Source organism: Ilyonectria robusta, assembly GCF_021365365.1.
Source record: "Ilyonectria robusta strain PMI_751 chromosome Unknown BGZ61scaffold_68, whole genome shotgun sequence".
NCBI lineage: Eukaryota > Fungi > Ascomycota > Sordariomycetes > Hypocreales > Nectriaceae > Ilyonectria > Ilyonectria robusta.
Window position 1 is genome coordinate 52969 of NW_025764502.1, and position 27466 is coordinate 80434.

General features: G+C 46.1%; 8 protein-coding genes across 8 annotated transcripts; 3 read left to right on the forward strand and 5 right to left on the reverse strand.

The window, feature by feature from the left end:
* Positions 1 to 2987: 2987 nt before the first annotated feature.
* BGZ61DRAFT_468129 (uncharacterized protein) lies at positions 2988 to 3581 on the reverse strand. Its single transcript, XM_046247845.1, has 2 exons — positions 3538 to 3581; positions 2988 to 3481 (listed from the first exon to the last, which is right to left on the reverse strand). Exon 2 carries the CDS (start codon positions 3342 to 3344, stop codon positions 3084 to 3086), a length of 261 nt encoding a protein of 86 aa, XP_046094064.1. The 5' UTR covers positions 3345 to 3481; positions 3538 to 3581; the 3' UTR covers positions 2988 to 3083.
* Positions 3582 to 5285: 1704 nt separating this feature from the next.
* On the forward strand, positions 5286 to 6128 carry BGZ61DRAFT_468131 (uncharacterized protein). Its single transcript, XM_046247846.1, has one exon. It carries the CDS (start codon positions 5329 to 5331, stop codon positions 5899 to 5901), a length of 573 nt encoding a protein of 190 aa, XP_046094065.1. The 5' UTR covers positions 5286 to 5328; the 3' UTR covers positions 5902 to 6128.
* A 209-nt stretch (positions 6129 to 6337) lies between these two features.
* Positions 6338 to 6592, reverse strand: BGZ61DRAFT_374174 (uncharacterized protein; the record flags this gene model as incomplete). The annotated part of the gene is made up of 1 exon (XM_046242312.1): positions 6338 to 6592. A coding segment is annotated over one exon (255 nt), but the record flags the coding sequence as incomplete, so codon positions are not given.
* A 1260-nt stretch (positions 6593 to 7852) lies between these two features.
* On the forward strand, positions 7853 to 9184 carry BGZ61DRAFT_468133 (oxidoreductase). Its single transcript, XM_046247847.1, has 4 exons — positions 7853 to 7972; positions 8033 to 8112; positions 8182 to 8411; positions 8486 to 9184. Exons 2-4 carry the CDS (start codon positions 8066 to 8068, stop codon positions 9112 to 9114), a joined length of 906 nt encoding a protein of 301 aa, XP_046094067.1. The 5' UTR covers positions 7853 to 7972; positions 8033 to 8065; the 3' UTR covers positions 9115 to 9184.
* A 3515-nt stretch (positions 9185 to 12699) lies between these two features.
* BGZ61DRAFT_299006 (uncharacterized protein) lies at positions 12700 to 13028 on the reverse strand (the record flags this gene model as incomplete). The annotated part of the gene is made up of 2 exons (XM_046238667.1): positions 12700 to 12790; positions 12856 to 13028. Coding segments are annotated over 2 exons (264 nt in total), but the record flags the coding sequence as incomplete, so codon positions are not given.
* A 1761-nt stretch (positions 13029 to 14789) lies between these two features.
* Positions 14790 to 17457, forward strand: BGZ61DRAFT_468144 (uncharacterized protein). Its single transcript, XM_046247848.1, has 7 exons — positions 14790 to 15037; positions 15094 to 15162; positions 15222 to 15764; positions 15818 to 16006; positions 16066 to 16337; positions 16388 to 17218; positions 17276 to 17457. Exons 1-6 carry the CDS (start codon positions 14886 to 14888, stop codon positions 17074 to 17076), a joined length of 1914 nt encoding a protein of 637 aa, XP_046094069.1. The 5' UTR covers positions 14790 to 14885; the 3' UTR covers positions 17077 to 17218; positions 17276 to 17457.
* A 47-nt stretch (positions 17458 to 17504) lies between these two features.
* Positions 17505 to 18659, reverse strand: BGZ61DRAFT_468145 (uncharacterized protein). Its single transcript, XM_046247849.1, has one exon. It carries the CDS (start codon positions 18157 to 18159, stop codon positions 17836 to 17838), a length of 324 nt encoding a protein of 107 aa, XP_046094070.1. The 5' UTR covers positions 18160 to 18659; the 3' UTR covers positions 17505 to 17835.
* A 1279-nt stretch (positions 18660 to 19938) lies between these two features.
* On the reverse strand, positions 19939 to 21984 carry BGZ61DRAFT_205837 (heterokaryon incompatibility protein-domain-containing protein). The gene has a single exon (XM_046237958.1). It carries the CDS (start codon positions 21963 to 21965, stop codon positions 20007 to 20009), a length of 1959 nt encoding a protein of 652 aa, XP_046094071.1. The 5' UTR covers positions 21966 to 21984; the 3' UTR covers positions 19939 to 20006.
* Positions 21985 to 27466: the final 5482 nt, after the last annotated feature.

Consider the following 27466-nt stretch of genomic DNA (forward strand, 5'->3'; position numbering starts at 1 on the left):
GACAACGATGACCTGTTTGGAGAACACTCGCCGAGTAATTGCGAGGCTGTTGGCAAAGTGCCCGAATCTGAAGGGGCATATGAATACACCACAGCTAAGTTTGAACCTCTCCCAACACCTCCCCTATCACCGCCAGCCGCGTTTTTCCACACCTTGGCCTCTGGTCTAGGTGTGAAGGGGCGTGGGGAAGCGGCCAAGCACGAGTTGGAAGCGGGTACGCAATATGCTCCGAATAAAAACAAGGAGAGCTCCGCATACCAACTCGCAAATCGACAAAGTGAGGCTCGGAAGGTCCAAAGTGATCTCGCCGATCGACCAGCGAAGCAGCGTGAGTCTTTCAAGGCTGCGTTTCTAGCTGGGAGACTCCAGTCGCCCAAGCATCGCACGAGTAACCGCAGAGTGTTCGGCGAAGGCCTGGCCAGCCCTAGGCGAGCACTCGGCGGGGGAAGACAAGTCTGCCCTCAGATCACGAAGGATATAGGTGCGCAAAAACCTCCGAGATTAGAGAGCCCTGCGTCAGCAGTGGCACAAAAACCTCTACAGATGGAGAGCCCTGTATCTGGGGGGGAAAGGCCGCCATGCGTAAATACACCGTGGCGTCTGTTGCAGACCCTTCCCAGCTCGCACGCGACTATAGCAAGCCATCCCTACCGGGAGGCTCTTCTTGAAGCAGAAAGAATACATTTACAAAGTCATGCAGATTCCCAATCGTGGATCGAAGTCGCAAAAGCCTCGGCTAAAGGCCGACGAGTGCTCGGCTGCCACTGGGTCTACGTCTATAAACTTGACAAACACGGCAGATTCGTGAAGATAAAAGCGCGCCTCGTTATACGCGGCGACCAGCAAGCGATCGATGGCCGAGAGACCTACGCAGCAACTTTGGCGGGCATGTCATTCAGAACCCTCATGGCCCTAGCCAACCGATTCGACTACGATATGTTGCAATACGATGCAGTCAATGCATTTGTACATGCAAAGCTGGATGAGGATATTTATATGCAAATGCCTGCGGGATACAGGAAGCCAGGAAGGATTCTGAAGCTACAGAAAGCTCTCTATGGTCTTCGGCGATCACCACTGCTGTGGCAAAAGCACTTCGAAAAGGGCTTGCTGCAAGCAGGCTTTCGCCGAGTGCCTGGCGAGGACTGCTGTTGGCTTCATGGAGATATCATCTTCTTCTTCTACGTGGATGACTGTGTTCTCTGTTTCCCTAAGCGCATCAAGAGCAAGGCAATGTCGCTGATGGCAGAACTACAGACAACGTACAATATTGAAGGAGGCAAGCCACTTCAATGGTTCCTAGGGATCGAGGTCATCCGGGATCGCAGAGCAAGAAAGCTGTGGTTGTCACAGGCTGTTTATATCGATAAAATGCGCCGCCTGCTCCCCGAAGACTCGCCGAACCTGACGACGGTAACCCCCATGATTCGCGAAGAACTTCTGCCACATGACACAATAGCGAGCCCCAGCAGCGTCAACCTATACCTCAGGAAGGTCGGCACGATCATGTACGCGGCAGTGATGACTCGACCAGACATAGCTTTTGCTGCAAGCCGACTAGCTAGGTTCAACCAGAACCCCGGACCGCAGCAACAAAGAGCCGCCGACAGAGCCCTGCAATACCTCATACAAACAAAGGGTCTCTGCCTTGAATACGGAGCTGCGGCCGGCAGTGAAGAAGACGGACTGCAAGTTGCCTCAGATGCTAGCTTCGCCGATAACTCAACGGATCGTCGGAGTTCTCAGGCATTCGTCATGAAGCTCTTCGGCGGGATCACTTCCTGGAGAGCCAACAAACAGGATACAGTTACAACGTCAACAACAGAGGCAGAGCTCCTGGCGCTTTCCCAAGCAGCCAAGGAAGCTCTCTTTGCAAGCCGACTTATCTCTGCATTGAAGGTTGACCTGAACTCTCCGACTGCTCGCCGAGCAGCAGCAACACCAGCAAGGATCACAATCGAATGCGACAATAAGCAGACTATCCGCCTTGTCACTGCAGAACTAGTACAACTACGCACGAAGCTCAAGCATGTTGACATTCACAACCATTGGCTACGCCAAGAAATCATCGAAGAAAGAGTTAATGTCATCTACACGCCTACTACCCGAATGCTCGCCGACGGATTAACGAAGAACCTCTCAGGAGACGGCCACTCGGGCTTCCTCAAGCAACTGAAGCTGATCGACTTGACGGATAAGATTGAACAGAGAAGAACTGAGGAAAGGGCACAGGAGCTATGAAGCAAAGTGCAGCTCCGCGGCAGGACCGCGAAGCTGAAGGGGCGTGTTAGAATAGATCGTGCGCACAGTCATGCACATGATCAGGTGACCTCGGTCACTTGAGTGACCATGCCGAGCACAGCCCGAATAGGAAGGCGGTCAACTGCGCATATAATACCCCTGACTGCTGCGGGGTCAGCCTAGATGACAATATGCACAATACACATACATGTGGGCTCTCAATGACTAAGATGCTATGCATGCTGCCTAAATCCAACAGCTAATCTTAATATTGGGATTCTTAAGAAGCTTTATTTAAGTAGCTACTTATTATACTTCTATAAATAAGTTGATATATTAAGTAGATTTTATTATAATTTTAATAAGAATATTTATAATATTAAGTTTATTAGTATATATAGTAGCTATTTTAAGATTTAGCTTATTAAATTATTTAAAATTAGAGAGTACTTAATATATATAGCTAGTAAAGTTATTAAAATAGATAAATAAAATTATATTATTATTTAATAAAAATTAAAATATATATATTCTATTAATATTAATTATTAAAGTTATAAGTTATTATAAATTCTTAATATATAAATTAAATTAAATAATAATTTATATTATTAGTAACTTAAGCTAGAATTATATAAATTCTATAGATACTTAAAATTATATTACTTAAATTTCTTAGAAAACTTATATTAAATTCTTATCTTATTTTTATAGTAATTAATATAAAGACTAAAATTAAAACTAAAATTGCAACTAATATAATCCAGCCTGCTATAGACTAAGTATTTTATATTTACCTTCCTAAAAAGCTTAAATAAATAGATATTCTAGTAGGTTTCTACTTACTCCCCTAACTTAAAGCTATCTATATTCACAAACATAAAATAGAATCTAGATGCTACAGCCAGAAAGACAACAAGATCATAACCTTGTCGGGCAGGGTTGACGACAATCTCAACATTAGCAAGGGCTGCTAATTTAAGGGACGTAGTCGAGGTCTTACTCCTAGTAAAGACGAGGAGATGATACTGCTTGGCGGACAGCAGGTTGATGACTGCCTCTGACTGACGGCCAGACCCAACAATAAGACCGGTCTTCGACATGGCTGTATACAAGACACAGGGTTTGGTTGAGAACGCGAGTATTATTTAAGTGAAAATATCGGCCGTGGAGTTTGGCATAGCTAAGATACTTATGTCTTCACGTGGACTGTTCACTTTTAACCGGAAAATCGCATGGGCTTTGGTTGTCAATAGGTACTCGGGGTGGGGTCGAACATAGGGAAATCTGCCTTACCACCCTAAATTATTACAACCATTTGTCAGCACCATACGTACTCGTTGGTGCCCTGCCCGGCTCGTTAACGAAACAAAATAAAAAGTGACAACGGCACCTACCTAGCGAAATAGGAGAGCTTCGGGAGCCAATAGGTGCGCACCCGGGCGCGCATTTAAATATTTTCACGTTTTCAATAATAACCAAACAAAATATTTATATAAAATTCCAAAAGTTCGTTACAAGATATATATTAATACAATACATATTTTATTATTTTAATCTTTTTAGAAATAGATTTTTTAAAAATAAATATTAATTATTAAATCGAAAAATATCTTTAATACGCACCCAGGTGCGCGAATTTTGATAATAATGACTAAGCTTGAATTTTAGCAACTTATAACTTTATAAATTTTTAATATATATTGCTTGTAGTAATTTACTAGCATAGATATTGTTATTGTATATATTATAGAAGATTTTATATAATTATAACTATTTTTATTGATTTTATAGAATTTAAAACGTGAAAAAACTTAAATGCGCACCCGGGTGCGCACCTATTGGCTCCCGAGAGCTTCTTGTCTATTACGTAAGCGCTTGTCGTGCCACTCCCAGACCAACTGCCAAAATTGGCTAGATATGTCCGGGCCCTGAGACGGACAAAAAGAGGCCTGACGAGAAGGCTTCCGAGGCGGGATGGTGTGCCAATGGTACTTCTTGGCCCCACCCCACTTGAGCCGTGTTCTCGGAACGAACGGAAGTGATATGATGCGGCGTCATGCGGCCGTCATCGCGATCCCCCGTCGTGATCCCCAGCAAGCCAGGTTCAATAACCCCTAACCTCCGGACGAGGTCGGCATGCTTGCTTGCCCCACAATGCCAACGGGTAGAGCCCTTTATCGAGGTGGTCTTTTGAGCATGGAATGACGAGTGGCGGCACACCCCCCTCGACTAGCGGGTCTCGGGTGATAGCATTCTGACCTTCCTCTGCGTCACTTGAGGGGTCACGATGCAACGACCAATCAATCACTCAAGGAACGTGCCGATGTCATTCGGGCTCTCTACATAGAAACTGATCTAATCAAAGCATTCGGACCGATTCCCTGAAGCTTACAGTTTGTCAGATGACCTGAAGCAACGTTTACCCCAAGACGGCTGATGTTTGCCCTTATGGTTTAACGCTACAGCGGCTAATGTTATTTAGCCTTCACGAATACGAGTCATCAACTCATAGACCTACCTATCTGGACCCCTATGATAACGCACTATCAGTCTTCAGTGTTGCATTTAGTCCTCCCTGAGGTACTGCACTTGCCGCCACTTTATGAAGAGAATTAATTATATGTAACACCATATTATGTTGCACATACTTTACCTAACTGCCAGTTTCGGCTCCTCCTGAGCTATTATTAAATGAGTTGATCTCAATTGATGCTTTGGTCGTGTGACTTATGGTCTACGGCATATCTACTACTCAAGCTAATGCGACTGTGAGTTTGTCGCTTACAGCTTTTGAGTCCTTTTTGGGTTCCAGTTTTTTATTTGAGTTTTTTAGATTGATTTAATTGCTATTAAAGTTCGTGTCGCTCCAGAAGCTAATGAATGAACACACTATCGTTACCTTAGTAGCAATGCTACCCTGTGTAGCAAGCCGCAGCGCAATGACAATACCCTAGCGATCGCTTATTCATTCTTCACCATGCTGAGGCCTCAGTCACACCTATAAAAACCTACCGCAGGCGACGCTAGTTTCAAACCCAGACATTGGTATGTATTCCCCAACACCAATACCAACTACTACTACGCATGAGATTATATCAGCGTAAGTCGAACTTCACGATGTCTGACTTCACCAAGAACGGGCTTTTCCCTTCTATCAATGTTTCGTCCCTCAACGATGTAACATCTGAAGAACGATCTAGCGCCATCGACTTCGTCAATCGCAATAACTTTGTCTTCGAAGAGTTCAACGTGGAGAAAGTACTATCTACGTTTCTCCCAGACGGCGCCGTGTATCATATTGGTGGCGCAGTCCGCGGCAGGGCTGAAATGAAGATTTTTCTTGAGGACTACGCAAAAGTCTACATTCATGGTATCAGTCGGAATGCAATGAACCACGTTGTAGACCGTGATGACGACGGTGTTATGGTCAGGTATCATCAGCACTTAGTCAGGTATGCCTGGCCCAAAGATACTGAGAGCGTTACTGCTGGCGGGGATTTGTTAAGCGATGACGGGCTGCCGTCGACCTGGTTTTTCGCAACCGTTATCGACCGCCTGCGGAAGACGCCCGAAGGCTGGAAAGTTTTTGAGCGACACCTTGGTCCTGCGTTTAGAGATAACAGACTTGAAAATTCCAACGCTCCTCAAGCGATTTAGCTTTAGCCCGAGTAAATGCTCGGTTGGGGGGTGGGGGGCCTCTACATTACGTATCCTGTCCGTCCTTAAGTTGTATCTGACTTCCTCTAGCACCAAATCCAGTATACTACAGATCAACCTCAATGTCAAACATGTGTTCACTGCTCGGGTCGGATGGATAGGCCAATCTGTAGATCCAGGGTTTTGTGTGATCGAAGACTGCATTCGCATAAACCCGGGTACTCTAACATAACTAGAGAGCTATGCAGTCGAAGTTATCCGCATCCAGCCTCTTTCAACGACCGTCCGCTTCGGGTCGCCCCCTTGTCGTCTCACGGTCGCTCCCATGTTACCTGTAGACCCTATAAAGCAATGAGGCCGCGGCATACCCTCGTCGTTGATGTATTTGCCGGCACTATTCCACGCAGGCACACTCTCTGTCAATCTTATCCCTATCCTAGTTTAAAATTTTAAGCGTTGATAGCCGTTCGCCAGTGTAGTTGACCTTCTTCATCCACTCCGCAACACCCTTGACGCAGGCGGGCAGTATCTTATCCAAGAATTTATAGTCTCGTTGGATCAAATCCTTATTCCACGTACTAGCCTTATATAAGTTCCACCAAGCGGTGAAGTTTTCGCCATAGGTCTGGAGTAGTGCTCCGTTGTCTTTTATACTTAGAAAGCTAATTTTAATATTGGGATTTTTAGGAAGCTTTATTTAAGTAGCTACTTGCTATATTTCTATAGGTAAGTTGATATATTAAGTAGGTTTAGTTATAATATTTATAAAGGTATTTATAATATTGAGTTTATTAATATATTTAGTAGTTATTTTAAGATTTAGCTTATAAGATTAATTAAAATTAAAGAATATTTAGTATATATAATTAATAAAATTATTTAAGTTAATAAAAGAAATTATATTATTATTTAATGGAAGTTTAAATAAATATATTTTATTAATATTAATTATTAAAGTTATAAGTTACTATAAATTCTTAATATATAATTTAAATTAAATAATAATTTATATTATTAGTAATTTAAGCTAGAAGTATATAAATTCTATAAATACTTAGAGTTAAATTGCCTAAGTTAAAAGTAAGTTAAGAAACTTATACTAAACTCTTATCTTATTTTTATAGTAGCTAATATATAAGCTGGAATTAAAGCTAGAATCCCAACTAGTATAATTCAGCTTACTATAGATAAAATATTTTATATATATCTTCCTAGAAAGCTCAAATAGGCAGATCCCCCAGTAGGTCTCTACTTGCTCACCAAACTAGAAGCTATCTATATTTATAAATATAAAATCGAATCTAGATGCTACAGCCAGAAAGGCATCGAGGTCATATCCATACCTGGCAGAGTTAAAGACAATCTCAACATTAGCAAGGGCTGCTAATCTAAGGAAGTAGTCGAGGTTTTGCTCCTGGTAAAGATGAGGAGATCATACTACTTAGTAGACGACAAGAGGTTAACAAGCGCCACTAACTGGCGGCCAGACCCAACAATAAGACCAGTCTTCAACATGGCTGTATTTATCGAGCGTATTGAAAGATCTAAGTCACAGGATTAGATTGAGAATGTGAATGTTATGGAAGCGAAAAACACCAGACGAGGATCACAAGGGATGATTAAGATACTCGGATCTCTTCGTGCAAACTGCTCTCTTAAAACTAGACAATAGTACAAGCCTCAGCTGTCAATAACTACCGGTAATCAGGGAGGGGGAAGACGGGGGGACATTTGTCATTGCTCGTCATTCATCAAGTTACCCTACAGGGGCGACTGCCGATTGCCGTTAAATAATTATCTCCGTGTTAAATTAAATGATTACTCAACTGCCTTTCATCCCGCATCATTTCCATTTGTCATCCTAAATTCCCGGGCCCATTTGTCATCCCGACGCCACTCTTTAAGTTCCGACCATGCTCGGAAGTTAAAATCAAGCGGCAAACCTCGGAGTGGCTAATACATATGAATTGACGGATATGCGCCGTTCGCAAAATTCGAAAGGGAACAGGATTAGGAACGCAAAAAGATATAAAGATACCGTCACTGGAACGACGAGGAATCGGATCTCTAGGTATAAGTCAACCCGCCATATCCCATATAGAAACAGTTCTTGCATCCTTATACCAATCAGTCCTATCAATTAGCACCAAACCACTACCTCACCATGGCCAACACAGCTTCGTTTAAGAAACGAACAGTCCTCGTCACCGGGTACGTATCCCAACATTCCTCCGTAACCTACAAAGTACACCCAGAAACAAAATCTAACTTAGTTTGTAGTTATTCCGCTGGCGGGGCTGGCAACGCCCTGGCACTCGAGTTTGCTGCGCGAGGACTGCGAGTCTTCGCCACTGCGCGATCGGAGAAGTCTCTGAGCAACTTACGGGAGAAGGGCATTGAGACTTTTGTGTTGGATGTCACGGACTCTGCCAGTATTGCTTCGCTCAAAGATGAGATTAGCAAGCTCACTGACGGCCGACTGGATATGCTGTTCAATAATGCAGGCACCAGTACGTCGTGATCCTTTAAGTCGTCTGGCGGGCTGTCTGCCGTATTCCCCTATTTCCACTAACCTTTGACATAGTGTACGAAGCCCCTGCTATAGAGGCTGATCAGAAACATGTTCGTGCCATGTTTGATACCAACATCTTTGGTTTATTCGAGATGGTGTCAGTCTTCACACCTCTCTTGCTAAAGGCAGTAGTTGGTTCCCAGACTGCGCCGGCCATTATCAATGCCGCATCCATCCTTGGAAGATTGCCCTATCCGTTCGCTTCGGCGTATAACGCCACCAAAGCCGCTGTCGGTTCGTATTCGGACACTCTCCGACTCGAACTCAGCCCGCTCGGCATCAGGGTTGTCACTTTGTTCATGGGAGAGGTGTCGACTGCTCTTATGTCTCCAGGCAACGTCAACTTCGGTACCGAGAGCATATATTTCGAGGTGCAAGACAAGGTGAGAGAGCGCAGCGTGAGCCACACCAAGAATGCTCTGGCTCCTGCGGACTTTGCTCGCCAGGTTGTGAGTGAGGTTCTCCAACCAAAGAATCAATACGTCTGGAAGGGTTCAAATGCCTTCATTGTCTGGCTTCTCGATATCATTGGACCAAGGGCTGTATTCGACGGGACAATGAAAGGGCCAGTTGGATTTGCTGATTCCAGCATCATCAAGAAACTTTTTGACAGAGGCCAGCGAGGGGCGGGTGATGCTTGAGGGAGACTCTAGGTTCTAGACCGAGGGAGATTAGATGATATACTGTCTTAATTATTTATTTTGTTTATCCTCATATAACGTACATGATAAGCGAATGTCCCAGACAAGCGAATGTCCCAAAAATCCCTCGATCTCTCTTTCTTCCATTTGATCAATTAATTTACCACCACCAAACATGTCTCAATTTAATAAAGAGGCTAATATCCTTCTTGCTCTTCAAGCCCTTCAAAACAATCCATCATTAAGCATCCGACGCGCTGCATCAATCTACCATATCTGTAATAAAAGGCTAGGGCGCCGCCAGAAAGGCATGCAGTCTCGACGCGATATTGTCCCTAAGTCACGCAAGCTATCCGATCTAGAGGAACAGATCATTGTCCAATTCATTCTCGACCTAGATTCCCGAGGGTTTCCCCCGCGACTGTATGGTGTTGAAGAAATGGCTAACCGACTGCTCGCTAACTGCGATGCGTTACCTGTCGGCAAGTGCTGGGCTTCTAACTTCGTCAGGCAACAACTAGAGCTTAAGATGCATTTTTTTCCTAAATACAACTATTAAAGGGCTAAATGCAAAGATCCAACTATTATTTGCAATTAGTTCTAGCTTATAGAGAATATAATTGCAAAATATAATATTAATCTAGCTGATATCTATAACTTTAATAAGACTGGCTTTATAATAGGTATAATTGCAAGTAAAATAGTTATTATAAGTATAGATAGGCGTAGAAACTCAAAATCAATTTAGCCTAGAAATTAAAAATAGGTTATAGTTATTTAGGCAATTAATATAGAAGGCTAGGCAATTCAGCTATTTATTGTAATTATAGGCTAATATTACCTCGCCAGCTAGTACTAGAAAAGCAACCTCCTGAGTAATTAGGCTATTGTAATAACTTAAAATAGCTAAACTAACAATAAGATAGATCTTAAATAGCTTAAATACTTTAACTAGTATATAAAGAATTAATTAACTAGTTGCTATTATCTTTTAATCCTTAATAAGCATAAAAGTTACTATTCAGTTGACTTTAAGAAATATTATAAATAGAATAATATTATTATACTTTATATACTGCCTTATTTATCTTATCTACTTTAACTTCTTAATATTAGGTGCTTTGAGCTACTTAAAAAAGCCTATAGTTAAGAAATTAAGCAGTTAATTAAATACTCTATAACTTACATTTTAAAGACTAAATTCTTCCCAGTCTTTTATACTGCCCACCAAGCCGCTATAATAGAGAGTAATATCAAAGGGGGTTTTCGAGGAGCCGGATTTGCTCCTTTAAACCCAGAAAATGTTATATCAAAGCTTAATATGCAGCTACAGACTCCAACACCAGTTAAGGAGGAGGTCAGCCTCCCTAACCCTTGGGTCTTGAAGACCCCAAAGACTGTGCTTGAGGCCAGCTTGCAGTCCGAATACCTCAAAAGACGAGTTAGGAGGCATTAAAGCAGCTCTCCGGCATCTATTCTTGAGGCGCTCGAGTTATTTTCTAAGGGAATAAAGGCAATAATGTATCAGATAGTATTATTGAAGTCTGAAAACCAGATCCTTCAACAGGCAAATAAGACCCTTAGTAAGCAGCACAGAGCAAAAAGAACACGCCTACAGAATAGAGGGAAGATAACTCTAGATGAGGGAAGGGATGAGATAGATCAGAGAGACGTTGATGCGCAGGTAGTGGCTGAATCATCGAGAAGTAGTGGTCGACGAAGGTCGGCGCCGCCGAGGGAAAGGCGCTGTGGAACATATGGAAAGGCTGGTCATAATGCAAGGACCTGTCAGGCTATAATTGAGACCTCTGGAGAAGAGTATAGCGATTAGTTTTAATTGATTGATTATATTGTTGTGGTTTTATTGAGGTTTTAATCTTAGAGGTTGGGAATTTTGGGACATTCGCTTGTTTGGGACATTCGCTTATCATGTACGTTACTTTAATAACGTTGAATCATTCTTTTTTTCACTGAAATAATGATAGATGCCGCCTAATAATTAGGATGAATGTAAGCTATAAGTCCCAAAGCCCCGCTGTCTTTAACTTACGATTCATTATGAAGTGTTTCGTAGCCACAGAAATTTGCTGCATTTACACTGGCTTATCAGGAGCAGCTAATGGAAGGTCAAAAATTAATTCGTCATTCTTCTTGCCACCACCGATTCACCGCCCTGCAACCTCAATATAGTCCATTACTATGCACTATTGGGGAAGCGCCCTAATCTAAAGGGCTTCAATACCTGTTTAGGTGCTCTAACTTTGGGAAATGCGTGCATGAATCGTGATAGCCATCATGGACAGGAAGAGAGTGCATTCAAAAGCACGCAAAAAAGCCTATTAATAAATCTTATCCCAAAATAGTGAATGATACCCTGGTCCTCTCAAGATCCATCTTATTCATTGCCGGCCTTCTTGTGCCGAGAAGCAATTGCCTTAACAGGTAGGAGCACAGGTAATATAGCTATGGATATATGAATACCCTGCCGGGCGAGTGATAAATTACACCGACTGCTTTACGTGCTCATCACGCCCACCTTACGACTTATGGCGTAATTTGTAACCCATGTGCCTGCCAGCATTATGTCGCTGCCAACTCGGTCCTCCCTTACAAGAGACCAATATGATGTAGTTCTGTTAAATCTTCCTTCAGTCGACCGTTGTGACCGTAGGACTTACAGGCCGTTGAACATCTAGCCAAAGGTACAACTGCCATCATGTACCAGGTAGCTCTCTTACGTTCACAGGTCAAAGCTATACGGCAGGCAAACGAGATGCTAAGCAAGCGCCGGAGGTCTAAAAAAACACATATACGGCTTGGGGGGTTCCCTAACAGTTCAGGAAGGCAAGAGTGACAATCTCGCGCCGTTTACCTTCTTCTAGATGCTGGCCCACGATCTGCCTCTCTTCATCTTGGGCTTCTCTAGCCCCGTGTCCAGGGCCAAGGACACGCTACGCAACCTTATCGACACGAGCGAGTGTATAATTAACATCACCTCGAGGCGGCTAACACGGCGAGCGTAAAACACGTCATTCGGCGTTAGACTTGAATTTGACAAAGAGGGGAAGGGCACCGGAAAGGAAGAATTCCGAAAGCTGGTAGACGATATCCATCACGCGGAGAAATTCTCCGGGTTATTGATTGTATTTGACAATATTCAGTAGCAGGTCTGAGCTAAGCAGGCTCCTTACACCACTCACACGTACAGTGACTCAAATAGGCTTGTAATGTCACTCGTTTCGAGCCTAGAGTGGCACGACGACACCCTCTGTTGCAAGACTCTCTGGCTACATGTAGGGTTAACCTGAGGCACAAGAGAGCGAAAGCGCAGTTCCTTTCCGTAACCCTATGACGCGTCCGATAAGGGCGGGCGGCGGCGGGTTCATGGTGTTGAAAACTACAACGGACAATAGAGAAGCTCACTGCACGCTAGCACTGCTTTAACACTACCCTAGGTTGCGGAATGAATTAAAGAGAAAGACATGATTTAAGTGATCTTAACTATTGAAATAGCTGTCCGCTCTATCAAGGGTGAGCGAGTTGCTGGCACAAATTAAGTGATCTTAATTTCCTCAGCCTTACCAGTTTTAAATCAAAGAGGAAGCCTCTAGCAGTGCTCTTAATCTCTTGCCTGATAACCTTGTTGCCACGCAGCCACTCCAGGTCGCCTTTAACACTAGCCGCCATGCTACGCCTCTTAGTAATTATGCTGCTGTAGAAGTAAGCTTTTAGAGCCCTTACTCTGTATTAGCACCCCAGTCGATGTCTTCAATCTCCTCCCAATGAGCCTTGTCTACTCGTGCCTTCGTACGCTCACGCAACTCTTCGTTGGTGAATTTTAGAGACCCACAATCGGTATGGTGGACAATAACAACCTCGTCGATACCGAACGCGGTGTCTAACAGTAGAATGTCTCAGGCAGCAAATCGGACATTACCGCCCGCATTGCGAGAGATGTCACACTGAGTGGATAGGATCAGGATGATGATGATGAAAGCTCTTGATTTCTAGCTAAGGGACGGGCCTAGAGCCCGTCTTTTATACATGATGAAGACGGCTGCTGCCGGAGGCGGCAGTCCGTCGCCGCCGCACAGGGGCCGGGGCCCTGTGGGTCCCGGGGACCGGAATCGTGGTCATAGGGCCGGCGATGTGGTCCGAGAAAGGAAAGTCGCGTTGTCTAGGAAAGCCGGAAATAAGGTTATTATACGTCTCAGGATGACCCCGAAACGTGATAAGAGACCATCACCACTGTATCAGCACTGTTAGCTTCCCGAATTGGGCCTCTTCTCATTACAACTCACTCTCTCCGGTGCTACTTCCGACGTTCATGCCGATGAATCTGTCAACACTGCAGCGAGGGTCTATGCAGGCCACTAGATAGCCAGAAGGGCCTTCAATTAGCCAGAGTTGAAATACAGGCAGAAAGGGCGGAACTCGCCGACGATGGTGAGGCGAGGTTTGGACCCGGGCGTGTTAGACTCAGAGATGTAAGGAAATGGCTCAAAGTCCTTCGGGCTACGCTCCCTGCACGTTAGAAATCCGTTAGCCTGGGAAAGGGGAGAACAGACTTATGGGCCGCGAAAGCATCCGCAACGGTCTTTGCCATGGCTTCTCAGAAAAGTTATTCAAGATCGAATAGCGGCTCTCACGGTGGTATTGGTTTAAGGTTGCCTTTGAATAATAATACGCTGCGCAGGTAGCAAGATCTCGACACTTCTAGCCAGGTCTTGAGAGGTTTTGTATTCATTCTGAACGTCTAGTATATCAGCAGGATGGATTGATTGAGACAGCTTGGTGACGATCGAAGAGCTTGATTTCTATCTAATTGACGGCCTGAAGGGCCGTATTTTATCGAGGAATTGGAATACAATAGATGTCTTAGTGCAGGGATCGTGATCAGCCCACTGATAGCAGGATCAGCTGTTGGGCTGCTAGCAAGATCAGCTGTTGGGCCTATTAGTCCGTCCGGGAAAATAACAGTCCATAAGAAACATACGAAAATCGTCTGCTGTTGACTGCCGAAGTCGGCGATGTGATATCTCTGTTCCGTCTGACATAGTACGCCACCTTGATTAGAAATACAGTCTGGTGCTCACAGAACGTTTGTATTCCCTCGCGCATCCACGTAAGACCTAATGCAAGCCACGGCGGACGCCCAAAGCGCGTCGAAAGTTCGAAGCATAGTAATGGCTGACAAGGTGAAGGAAGAGTAGTGGGAGATTTGCGATAACCTCCGGTGTTCCACGGCACAGATGGGTGGTTAATAATCACATGCTACGGGCCACGATAGCCTCCGATTCCAAACGCAGAAAGGGACGATTAATAACCGAGTACGGATTACTCTGCGTGCGCATTCCGGCGAGCCGATGGCCTGCCGCCAACCATAGTTGGCAGAGCCCGCACACCTTTATCGCCGTAAAGGTGGCTCAATCTCACAGTCTAGTGCAGGCATTATGTCACTGTCCCGTGGCTGTGGAGTAGACGACAGGACGTTAACTAGACGGAGATCGTTATGTGGAGACATTTTGGTTAAGTTCCGAAGCCCATCGGCGATAATTGAGACCCATCGGCGGGTCTTTGGCCCGATCTGGGGTCCCCTGGATCTCCTTCATCTTTGTCCCTCTTTGTCCCTCTCTGTCCAACCCGGACACTATTTAATTTTGCATCGCTGTGTTGAAGGTGCTTGAACCCTGCTGAATTCCTGGGGCATCTCACTCTACTTGAGGCCGTTGGAGCGCGGCAGCCTATCGTAATCTCCACTGTCTGTATCTATGGAAATACACTTCGAGACAGACACAGGCAGTGTCTATCCTGTTGGAGAACCCAGTACCTCCGCACGGAAGATGACATCGACAGCATGTGAGGCATGCAGAGCGGCCAAGATCAAATGTCGGCCGAGCGAACAGCCTGGAGTTTGCCGCAAGTAAGACGAGAATAACGTGCCGATGGCAAAAGATGAACTGACGGATCCATATCTAGATGTCTTGAATCTAAGAGAGAATGCATCTCACGAACAGGCCCACGCACTCGCCGAAGAAGGACGAAGTTGTATGTCTCGGTCCACTACTCTGGGCTAGTTCGGGTACGAATACTGACTTGATAATCAGCCTTGGTGGTGCGGAGCAGCCTCGACCACCGCCCGCAAGCCGCGCATCCAAGACTTTCACCATCGACTTTGACGTGCCGTCTCTGCCCGAAGTCGACGAGAACTTTGACGCGTTACGTGACACTCACGAACAGTTCATCGAAAACTTATTTCCTTCTGAGCCGGACTCGGACTTTAATGATCTCCATTCCTCGCCGATGACATGCTTCCGGACGCCGCTGTCTTCTCACAGCCATTCCATCCAGTCCCTTCATGCAAAACCCCAATTCAACCTCGAATCTGCCGACGACCTACTAAAATCGTTCCGTGTAATGTTGCCTTATTTCCCCTGCATTGACCTTAAGCCCGAAGTAACGGTTTTGAGCCTTGCTGCCTCTCGGCCCTTCGTTCTGCTGGCGATCCTGGCCGCCGCGTCTGGATCGCGGACTCTTCAGGGGCATAACCTTTACGATGAAGAGTTTCGCAAGGTGTTGGGCCTCAAGGTTGTGGCTGGAGGGGAAAGGAGCATTGAACTTCTGCAGGGCATGCTCATCTACTGTGCTTGGTGATAGATGTCTCACAACCTCATCTCAACGAGTAAATGGCTTACAACTATAGGTATCCATTCCATCTCAGGCCTAAAAACAGGCAAGCTTTTCGGTATGTCCGCATGGCAGGGGATATGGTTCGCGATATGGAGCTCGATCAAGAGTTGCCCGAGCTCAACGGCGGTTTCGACTCTGAGGTGACGAAGGAACAACTCGAAAAGGTCCGCGCATATCTCTCCTGGTTTTACGTTGTATCAAAGTACGTCTTCCACTAGAACTTCGTCTACCGGTGAGCCGTTAACTTACAACCAACCCTAGCTTCATATCCGCCTGGAGGAAGATGGACGTGATGGCACCATTCACTGCTTGGACCGCTATTTGCTGTGACATTCTCCAACGGTGCGCAGCGGCCGACGGCGACTTCGCCTTGAGTTATCTCGTACGATTTGCGAGTTACACCAACGCCGCTAAAAGCGCGATCCATGAGAGCACGGCGCCAAGTGAGCAACAGAGCCAGCTTGTGTTGTTCGGCCTGGAGGCCCAAAGTCGAGAGCTTCGACAGTGCATGCTCCCTCACATTGCTCGTTCTGGTAAGAATCCTCCAATTGCACTTGCTGAAATAAGGCTAATAGCCCAAAAGTGCCAGTGAAGTTCTCGGAGCTGTTCTTTAGAATCTATCTTGCCGGCGGCCCTCTACTTCGCTTAGGACAACCTAAGAACAGGCCCTCCGGGTACATTCCCCCTTCAATACCAAAGCTCAAATGTTGCGTCGCCGAAATCAGGACGATGTTCGACTTCGTCTCTGACCTAGGGCAATCGGCATTCAATGCCTTGACTTGCAGTGACTGGCTAAAGTTCATTCTCACCATCATCGCCGCCCTTCGTCTCTCATTTCCTCTTACCGAGCTCCCCGGCTGGGACGACGCCTGGGCGAGAAGCGAGTTACGCTTTGACGAATTCTTGACACACATGTGCGAAGGATCTGACTTGATCACGATCAATACCCGGGTCGACGTCTTCTCTGCCGGTCGCGTCGTCTTGCGCGTCGTCAAGGACAAGTACGACCGTCGGATTGCGCTACATACCAAGGTAGTAGAGGCCGCCATGGAGGCGACAGCGGCGATGCCATCATCTTCGGGGATTCAGGGATGCCCGGTGTTTGACCATAGCGTGAAGGCTTATATCGCTGCGTGGGATACGGGGTTTGATGTTGGTAATGTGATGCCACCTCCAACACGACATGCAGAGGGCCAGCAGGCCGTGTCTCACGATTGGTGGGCGACTATGACGATGGGATGGGCATATAATACGACTGGGAACAATGAATGACACACTTGGCCTTGGGACTATTCATTATCCCAGGGAGCTTCGTCTAGTCTGGAGCAAGTTTGATCGCCCGGTGAGATACGCATATAAAAATGCCACCAAGATATTTCGACACAATACTGCGCCACTTTCACCAAATCTCTCAGTATGCGAGCATTTCTCAGTCTGAGAAATTCTTGTTCTGCTAATCCGTCCAAATCAGGTACCCAGACTACCGACTGGATCTTATCGTCAGGATGAGCCTTGAAAGGAAGTTTCCAGTAAGCCAGGGGCCGTTCTATCCATCGCCCACCGGAAACTAAGTCGTTTTCGAGGCTTGAGCCATGTTGAGGTGTGACTCTCATAGTGCTGAAGTTCAAACTTCTCAGCGTCGAGGCCTTAAAGTGTCTAGTATAGTGTGAACCCATTTAAAGTGACGAAAATTTTCAGCATTATGTTAGAAAACAGCGTGTGTTAAGAATCTTATTTAGATCTATAACTCCTCAGCTCTAAAACCTTCTACTAGCAGATAATATGCAGCCAGTATTATCGACGCGTATTGATCCCTCGCTTCGGCCACCGGCCACCGAATATCGACGGCAAGCCGGTGCTGAATGTAGATAATTGGCACGTTATCCTGATGTTTAATATTGCATACGATACGACCGTATTCCCTGGTGAGCGACATGGCGTCCGGCTCGCCAGCTGCTACCAGTTCCTGTATTACGCTGAGGCATGACCTGCTGAGCTTGTGGATGCTGAACGGAGGAATCCCAAAGATGGCTATATTGAAGAACTCTTCGGCCGCAAAGTCGTCAAGTTCAAAATTGGCAAGAAGCCACAAAAGTCCCTCTGCTGTATTGTTGAACCATTTAAGGCAGGATGATGTCCCTTAAGATCAGTCATGCGATTGATAACATCCTTTCCGGCAGCTTCGTGCATTTTATCCGGAGTATGTCTGAACCTTATCTTGTCGATAAATATATGCATGATATGTGAGAGTTCTGGGAATTTCCCAAGCAAGTCGTGTACAGAGCGCATCGTGTTTTCGGTATCTGTACAGATGGAATTGATTCTGGAGAGATCACCGCCGCACAGTTGCTGCATTTCTCCCCATATCAACTTCACCCAATTCTCCGCTGTGTGCTGTTCTTCTCCCGTGTCAAACGTTTTCCAGTAGAAGGCTGGGCCGTCTGGTAGTTGTACCGAGATATTAACGATTCTGTGGCCCGATACATTATCGGAAGCGTCAAATATGATGTTGAACCATTCTGAGCTGGTAATGCGTTTGAAAACCTCATGATAGAGTTCCTGATAGAAATCGGGCAGAATTCTCGTGATAACGGCGCGGCTAGGAGGCTTCCAGCCAGGCTTAATGCGAGTGAAGAAATAACGCCAACGGCGGCTCTCGAAGAGGCTGAAGGGGCGGCCGCCGGCGATTACAGCAGCGGCGGCATCATAGGCGAAACTGCGACTCTCGTCTTGCGAGATATGCTAAATTCCGACCTCGGTTATCTTCTTTTGTATAGCTTCAGAATATGAGGGAAGATAGCCAGCGTTATCTTGAGCTTGACGCTCTTGTCGCTGCTTGGCTTGCCATTTCTCACACGCAGCGAGATGCTCTTTCGGCCTCCCAACAGAGGTCGCTGCAAAATCCTTCTGGCAGCGACGGCATCTGTACCGCTTGCTTTTCTTGGAGTTAGAGCGGCCGAGATCGATAAACTGTCGCCAAACGAAGGCAGCGTTAGCATTGGTGGGCGCCATCTTTTTGGCGATACCTTCAATTGGGAGAGAATGGTAGAGTGCGTTGAGCTGCTAAGCGAGCAGAGTTTTTGTACAGCCCCGTATTTGTACGATGTGACCCACAGATTCCCTTATTAGGAATATCATGGACCCTCATTGTACGTACGCAGTACGTGTACGTACTTTTTCTTTTTGTACGTATGTATGTACAACCGTGTTGTACGAAAAGTACAACATCACTAAGTCCAGCAGCAGCAGAGGCGACGACGAACCACCAGCAAAAAGACCTCGGTTTTTCAATCCCTTCGAGAAGAACAGTCGTCTGCCAAGCTCAATACCAGCCTACGCAGCAGCTATTGTGGGTGACGAGTACCAAGCGTGGCAGACGGATCGTGACGCCAGCGACGTCAACGTTCGTGATCTAATTGGTTACTGGATCACTAAGCAAGGCAGATATCCTCGGTTATCCAGGATGGCATTGGACTTCCTGACGATCCAGCCGATGTCAGCCGAGTGTGAGAGGTTATTTTCAGCTGCTGGCAAGATGGTCTCGGGGTTGCGTACGAACCTAGATGCTGAGATTATCGCCATTTGTCAGGTCTTACGCTCTTGGTACCGTGCTGGCCTTATCAAGGACCTGGATCCATTGCTTAAGTCACACCTCGAAAGTAAGCTGGATGCCGGCTGTGGGACTCTAAGCGACGACGAGCTGGCTCTTGCTGAGTCAAAATGGCTATTCGAGGGCGAGGACAGCGCCAGCGAGGTTGACGATTCATCACAGCAGCAAGAGGCTGAAGAGTTAGTGTCAACCTCTGAAAGTGAGGCTGAATAGGCGTCGACGAGGTTGTGAATAGCCTTAAAAATCCACTTACAAAAATCCACTTATAAATCCACGTGTACATCCATTCCACTCCGGTCGAATATGTGTTACATCCACTATGTAATTGCCTAATAAATCGTACATCCACTCTACTTAGTCCAAAAGTGGAGTGGATGTAGTGGTTTCGAGCCTTGGCGAGCATTGCCCTCTTGGCTTCGGGAGAAAACCCATGGTTGCGCGGGCGATTGCCGCTGACTTCAACTTCAAAGTCGCGTCGTTGCGACATCAGCATCAAACATTATCTACTCATATAAGGAGTCAAAGCAGCTGCAGTACATAAATTCAACCAAGTTCGTCCTTCACAAAATGTAAGCTCAGCCGTGTTTCTTCACTATCGATTAGATGGTCCCATATATCTTGGAAAGATTCCACGCAAAGTTCGCTGGACAGATTCATGAATCTTCTGACTGGTCTGGCGATTGACCTGTGCCCTTCTCCTCCGTCGGTCTATCCAGCTCAACAAAGTATCTTCCGGCATATCCAGCAGCTCGATATAGCGACGGTTCCTTGAAAGAACAACCCGAATATAAATATCTGTAATTTGAGATGCATTCTCCATATTGGATAGTTCAATTTCCAGATATATCTCAGTGTGATTACCAAATCCAAAAATGTAACGCTCTCCCTTGCACTGGTGGTCCAATTCTTTGAGGTGAGTGAAATCCTGGGTTATGACTAGCCTATGTAAGGCTTCCAAGCGAAAAGGTTCCGGAAAGTGAAAAACACGGCAATCGATAATAGGGCGCTGCCAGATAGGAATGGGACCTATGGTCGACACCACTGCCTTATAATCAAAGACGACAAGAAATGCCCCAAGCGATGGAATCCTAATGTGAATCATTCTCTGATCTTCTTCAGAATGGACCAAGAATGGCTTGATGTTGGTTGTCCCAGTTTTCTGTTCAACTTCGAATGATCGTTGGATATTCCTAGCCCAAGGGGCTATTTGATGCGAGGGGTATTGGAGAATAGAAGTGAATTGACCTCCTATCGGTTGAGGTGGGTAAGTCCCGATTATGGTATAACCATTATTCGGAATGGGAGGGCATGCAAGGGCTAGGGGCAATTCCCGAAATTTCTGATGTTGCTCGGAGGGTCGTCGAATAACTAGCTCCTTCGGTTCCGCCTGCTCCAGGAATTCTTCGGAGACAAGAGCCGGCCTGCACCAGTTCGGCCGTAGGTACTCTCCCTTCTGAGGTACACCATGCATCCGTAATTGGTCGCAGGCGCTTGTGGAGACCAATGGTATCGCCACAAAAGACTGCGAGTCGTCTTCTTGAATAGACCATTCTCTCTCCGAGCGAGGCGCGCAACCCAAAATAATGTACACAAGTTGTTTATGTGTCAAGTCGGCCCGCACAGGAACTTTCATCTGTAGCCCCCTTTGGTTCATCGTGAATGAAGCTGAATTGAAGCCCTTAAGTGCACAAGGCCTAATATCCCGGCAATTCCTGAAAAATGAGGGGTGCGGCGCAAGAATGGAAGCCGGGTCTAGGCGCCAATCACTGCATAGTTCTTGATACCCCCAACTGAGTATGGAGCTGTCGTCATTGACTCTCATAATCTCTTCTTGCAGCCTTTGGAATGCTTTAATACCTTCTCCATAGAGCATAGGCATGTTAATATCGAAAATGCCAAGGAGACAATAGGCCAAATCTTCTGGCCGTGTCGTTTCCCTTTCAGCCACCCAAGACATTCTTTCCGCGATACTTGCGCTTGATAGCCTCTCGTATGCGCCTCCAGATCCATTCGTAGGTCTGAGATACAACGTCTTGATGCCTGTGACGCTCCCAATTATGTCTTGAAGTAGTGCCTTGGGAGAGATTGGTTTCCAACATTTATCATAAAAGACGATTTCAGTTGGAGCAAGTAGCTCTTGTAGCGTCCAGCCTCTCTTGAACCAACGGCATCTGTGAAAGGCGGACCCCTCGTCGGTGTGATCTTCGTTTGCAGACACATCGGCAAGGTGAGCAAAGCATATGGCTGCATATTCGTACCATTTGAACATGGAGTTGATGGCTTCTTGCAATTCAGCGCTACTGGATTTGTCGATGCAACAGGTGTCGATCCAGACATAGCTGAGTCCATATTCCAAGGTTAATCGGCAGGCATTTTCTATCTTCAACCATCCGGCTTTTGTCGTTAAATCGGTGACAGTATCAGCAGCTCTCATCTCCTGGAATGATATTTCGTCATTAGCCCATGTATGCGAGAGAATTGCATACGGTGGGACTTGATTCTCGTCGTCTATACGGTCAAGTCGCACAGATTTCGCGTCGAGCAGCCACATGACGACGGGAGTGGACGAGTCCAAAGTGCGCCAGGAAGCTCAGATGTAAATGGTTCGCATCGTTTTGGGTTACAACAACTGATAAGTTCTATTGCGTCACATATATACTCCGCCACCCATGATGGATATCACTCAGGCAGCTACCGATTGATGCCCGATGGCGTCATTGGGACTCCGGGCGGCGACAGCACCACGGCACCGCCTTAGCAGGGCGCAAGGGGCTATGGCAAGGCAGATTGATGAAAGTCTAAAAATATGGCAATATGAGCGAGTTTTCCATCACAGGATGACCCTAGTGGATGATGGGCTGGAATGACGATTGCATTGTCTGATCTCTGATCTTGTGTCTTCCTTGGGTCCCCTCTTTTCCCTGTCTGGAGACGATCCATTTTAGCAGTGCCGCTTATGGCGACGGAAGAGTGATTGTAGCCACGAATGCCTGGGCGCCATCAAGAAAGAGAAAATACTTATTGATTTGAAAAAAACACACTTTGAGATCTTGATTTCCTTGACACCTTCTCATGTTTTATGAGAAACAATGGCAATATCATTCTGCATCCGACGCATCTTTTAATTCTCCTTCTTTCATCGCACCATGTCGCCGGCACTAGCAGGGGTGAACATGCTCAAGGTCTCCATCGGATGCGAGAGGGGTGACAATGTCGTTTCGTAGATAATTTAAGGTCTTTCGTTTTATTTCTTCTTAATCTTCACCCGAAATAAGTATCGTAAAGAGTACATGCGAAGGATTATAGATAAAATATTCATTGAACCCCAAACAACCTCTGGAGTTAGTATATCCATATGGTATCGTTATGTCAGGCTGGTGATCACACACGTATCAGCACCAGTTCGTCTCCAGTCCGAAGAGACAAACGACAGACCAAGGAAGAGAAAAGGCTTGAATAAATATACTTACCATGAAGCTCACGCCCCCCCGCAGTTGCAGGGCAGTCCGTCCATTACCCATCCAACCTGCCTCCACTTCACGGGCCCAACCCGCCCAAGCCCTTCAATACACCTGTGCTGGCCTAACCGCGAATCCGCGGGCATCCTGCGCGTCCGCCGACCCGCATCTCATGTGTGGAGATTAACTAGAGTGGGGACCCACAACTTCGTCCACAACTTCGTCACCCCCGCCTCGTCCTACATGCATCTCAACCCTCACTTGTAACTCGGCTATTGCATCGCCATTTGACCTCCAAATTGATCAATTTTTAATTATACTATCTACAATGGATGGAGATCGTGAATATCTCTTCAGATCTGCAATGCTGCAAGCCCAACATGACACAGTCGCAAATGCCGCACAAGACCACGGTCTGAAGCGTACGACTTTGCAGAGCCGAATTGATGGCTCTGTAAATATTCACAAGGCGAAGGAAGTGATCCAGAGACTATCAAAGGATCAAGAGACTGAATTAGTCGAATGGATCCTCCAAGAAGAGGTAGCCGGCCGGGCTCCTAGCCACGGTCAAATCCGTGGCTTTGCACAGCTCATGATAAGCTGTGCCCAGTGTGGGAAATAGGCGGTCCATAATGGGCTCTTGGACTGGACCGCCTATTCAGTCCAGTCCAGTCCAGCAAAATTTCTGGACCAGGTGGTCCAGTCCAAGGTCATAGGACCGCCTGGACCGCCCATTCAAGGCCCATATTGTTAGGTGAGTAAATAGTGCAATCTGATTGGTTGAGTTTGGTGGAAAATATGATTATTTGACCAGCCTACATACCTTCGAAATCTACCCTAAAGCAGACATTGCAGAGTAAGAAGTTGGCCGTGTGGCAGGCTGGCTGCGCAGGCAGCTGCTAAAGCATACCTAGGCACAACAACACCGAAACTTCATCGCCATACCAAGTTTTAGTCTGACCTTGGTACCAGTCCAATTATGGCAGGCGGTCCAGTTCAAGGCCTCTGGACTGCTGGGCGGTCCAGTTCAGTGCTTCCTGTTACATAGGCGGTCCAGTCCAGGGTGTCTGGACTGGACTGAACCGCCTATTTCTCACACTGGCTGTGCCAGCGATGACGAGCCCATCGGCCACAACTGGGTCCCCCAGTTCATTGAACGCAACCCGGCCATAAAAACGAAGCCCTCTAGAGCAGCGCTCGCAATAGTCCAGACCATTAAGCGGACTATTAGTCCAGACCATAGTCCAGACCAATAGTCCGCGGACTATTAGTCTAGTCTGTATGTCTCGGGCCAGACCGATAGTCCAGTCTGACTCGTCCAGACTGAGCAGTGGTCCCAGTCTGAGAATTCCAGACTGACCAGTGGTCCTTGTCTGAGAATTCCAGACTAACAGTCAGACTATTAGTCTGACTGTAGGGTAGTTTCGTGGCTGAAGGTGCAATCACCAGCCACTATCAACCTAATTCTTCTCACTAATTTGGTAACGCCACCTCACCCTTACGGTCGCACCTTGGCACCCCGTAAGCCCTGTAGATGTATTATGACTAAGGAACGCGTCCCCCAAAATTGATGTTTTTATCAATGCGTTTATTTTGTATTTGGTATGATTAATCGGAGTGTTGGGTTCGCGCACTTCAAGTCTGCTACTCCTACATATTGAAGGAGAAAATCGTTAACTACAAGTCTTCTGCTCTAGCAATTTCCCTCTAACTATAATACTGCTATTACGAATGCAAATCTCTTGTCTACTTGCCGCCTAACTGAATTATATCTTCTATTAGTAATCCTGTTAGTACTCTTGATAATGCTATTAACTATCTAGATGATTCCGACCTTAATGTAGCCACTTCCTCTATAGTACCTTCCTCGTTGCTGTTGACTGATAGCTTTCCCCGCTAGATGACATCTCCCATCTGGAAGTATTGTTGAATAGAAGAGGGCAAGATATTACCTATAGCCTGGGTTGATTCCAATAGATGGAAATGGTGGCATTGCTAGCCCTACTTCAATAAGAAAAGAAAGAAGAGATATAATTACTCTAGTGGATCATCTACAATTATTGATTATTTGCGCAAGAAGCATAGAATCATGGTCTTCGGGAGGCAAGATAACCGCCGAGCGACGACTTAAAGCCGCCTTGGAGATATTACTACCTTTATAACTAATGATATTCTTATCCCCTTTAAGAAGCACAAGGCGATAGCAGAGGGAGATGTATTGGATTAAGCTACCTTGCACGAGTTATACTACTGCTATATAGTAGTTTATAGCCTCCCCTTTGCTTATGTTGAATAGCCTGCCTTTTGTAACTTTATCTACTATCTTTACTTGGTTGTAAATAACCTCCTCCCGAGGTCTGCTAATATGGTTAAAGCTGACTTACAATGGGATTATGACAACAAAAAGGAGTTTGTAAAGTAAGCCTTATAAAATGCCCTTTCCTCTATTTATATTGTTCCTGATAATTGGATATTTCTAAATTGCTTAGGGGTTATTAGTTTTATAGTTTAGTTTGTTTCTGAAGATTACGGTCTGTAGTCCCTTGTAGTAAGAATAAAGAAGCTGGAAGGATAACATAGCAGCAAGAATATAGCAGAAGCTATCATGGAGTTTATATGAGAATATGGAATAGCGTCTAAAGTTGGATACTTTATGATGGATAATACTAGCAATATAAATACCATAATGGACAAAGTCTCCGATGACTTGGAACATGAGTTCGATGTTTTCTACGACCCTCTTCCTTACCGACTTCGCTATTTGGGCCATATCATTAATCTGGCTGTAATGGAATTTCTCATAGGAAAGCGACCACCCACAACAGATTCCTACCATGGACCGTCCGACGAGGAAATTGAGCAATGGAGAAAGCGAGGAGCGATAGGCAAACTTCATAATATCGTCGTCTACATTACTTGGAGCCCCCAGCGGCTTCAAGCGTTCACTATCCTTAGCGACGGTCTTAGGTTACGGCGTGATAATGATACTTGTTGGAATTTGTGGTACAAAATGGTCGAATGGGCTCTGAGGTCTAAGGTCAGGCAATCTATCACCATCTTTTGTGCGCAAGAGCCGGCTCTGCAACAGGATATCCTGACTCCTTCCGACTGGGCAACTTTGACCGAGACTTGCAAATTTCTCGAGCCGTTTCAAGATGCCACAATGGCCAACGAAGGCAATCGAAATTCCATATGTGACGTTCTGCCAACTATGGATTATCTTCTTCATCACATTGAGACGTCCAGGGAGATCACCGCAGTCCCCCACTTGGCGACCATGATGGAGACTACCTGGGCCAAACTAGCCGACTATTATAAAGCGACAGAGGATTCTCCAGTATATTCAGCAGCAACGGTCTTAAATCCCTCGCTTAAGTGGGCATATATGGAGAAGACTTGGGAAGATAAGAATGAATGGATCGAGAAGGCTAAAGCCCGTGTAGAGCAGCTGTGGAGCAAGACATACAAGCCAACCACACCCAGTCCCATTCTCCGTCAAAGCGGTGCACAAGAACCCACTACGAGACGGCTGAATGGATACAAGATCTAGATGAAAGAGCAAAAGGCCACGATTTTGAACATGGATGATGACGAGTACGAAGTATACTGTCGCGAACCTGTGATGATGATATCGGATCCTTTGAAATGGTGGCTCGAACTGGCTCAGCGAAGAAGATTCCCTAACCTGTCCTTGATGGTCATCGACATTCTATCGATTCCGCCTATGTCTGCTGAGATAGAGCGACTCTTCTCTAAAGCTAGACTGACAGTCACCGACCAGCGAGGATCTATGAATATTGAAACTTTAAATCTTTTGGAATGCCTACGATCCTGGGATAGGAGCGCTCTGATAGCCCAGTTGGAAGTAAGTTTTACATTCTGTGAGGTGTACATACCATTTTCTAAGTAATGAATTCTAGCATGGCTATGTTGCTCCGGCAGCTACGGATACTATGCCTGATGTTTAGGAACTTTGTGGGTGGGCTAGCGGAAGAGACATGATCAGGTAATAGTGTATTAGTTATGTAGTGGGTAGCTTGGGGCCAGAGGTAGAAGGGAGAGCTAGACGTTGTTTATGAGGTCTAGCCTGTTAGTCTAGACTGTAGTCTGTATTGTAGTCTGGTCTAAAGGCGACAGACGGACTAATAGTCCAGTCTGGGCATCTCGGCTAGACTGCTGGTCTAGTCTGGGCATCTCGGCTAGACTGCTGGTCTAGTCTGACTAAGTCGGACGGACTAAATGGACAGTCTGGGGAGTTTAGACGGACTGATTGGACTATTGCGAGCACTGGTTCCAAGCCAAGAAAATTTTGACCTTAAGGAGGCGCTAGCCAGTTTAGTCCATAACCCAGCCGCCTAGCGCAACCAACTCGGCCTATTTTTAGCCTATTTTAGCCTTACCGGTATGACTTGGTATACCGGTAATACCAAGTGGATGTCACAGGTCTTTTTTGGTGCGGGGTCGCCCGCCGACCCCGCAGATTACCGCCGTGCCCTTGACATCACCCCAAAAGTACGGATGCCAACTCCGCAACACCGTTGCGACCGAAATACTGGATATACGAGGGTGAAAGCTATACCGTCCGATAGCGCCT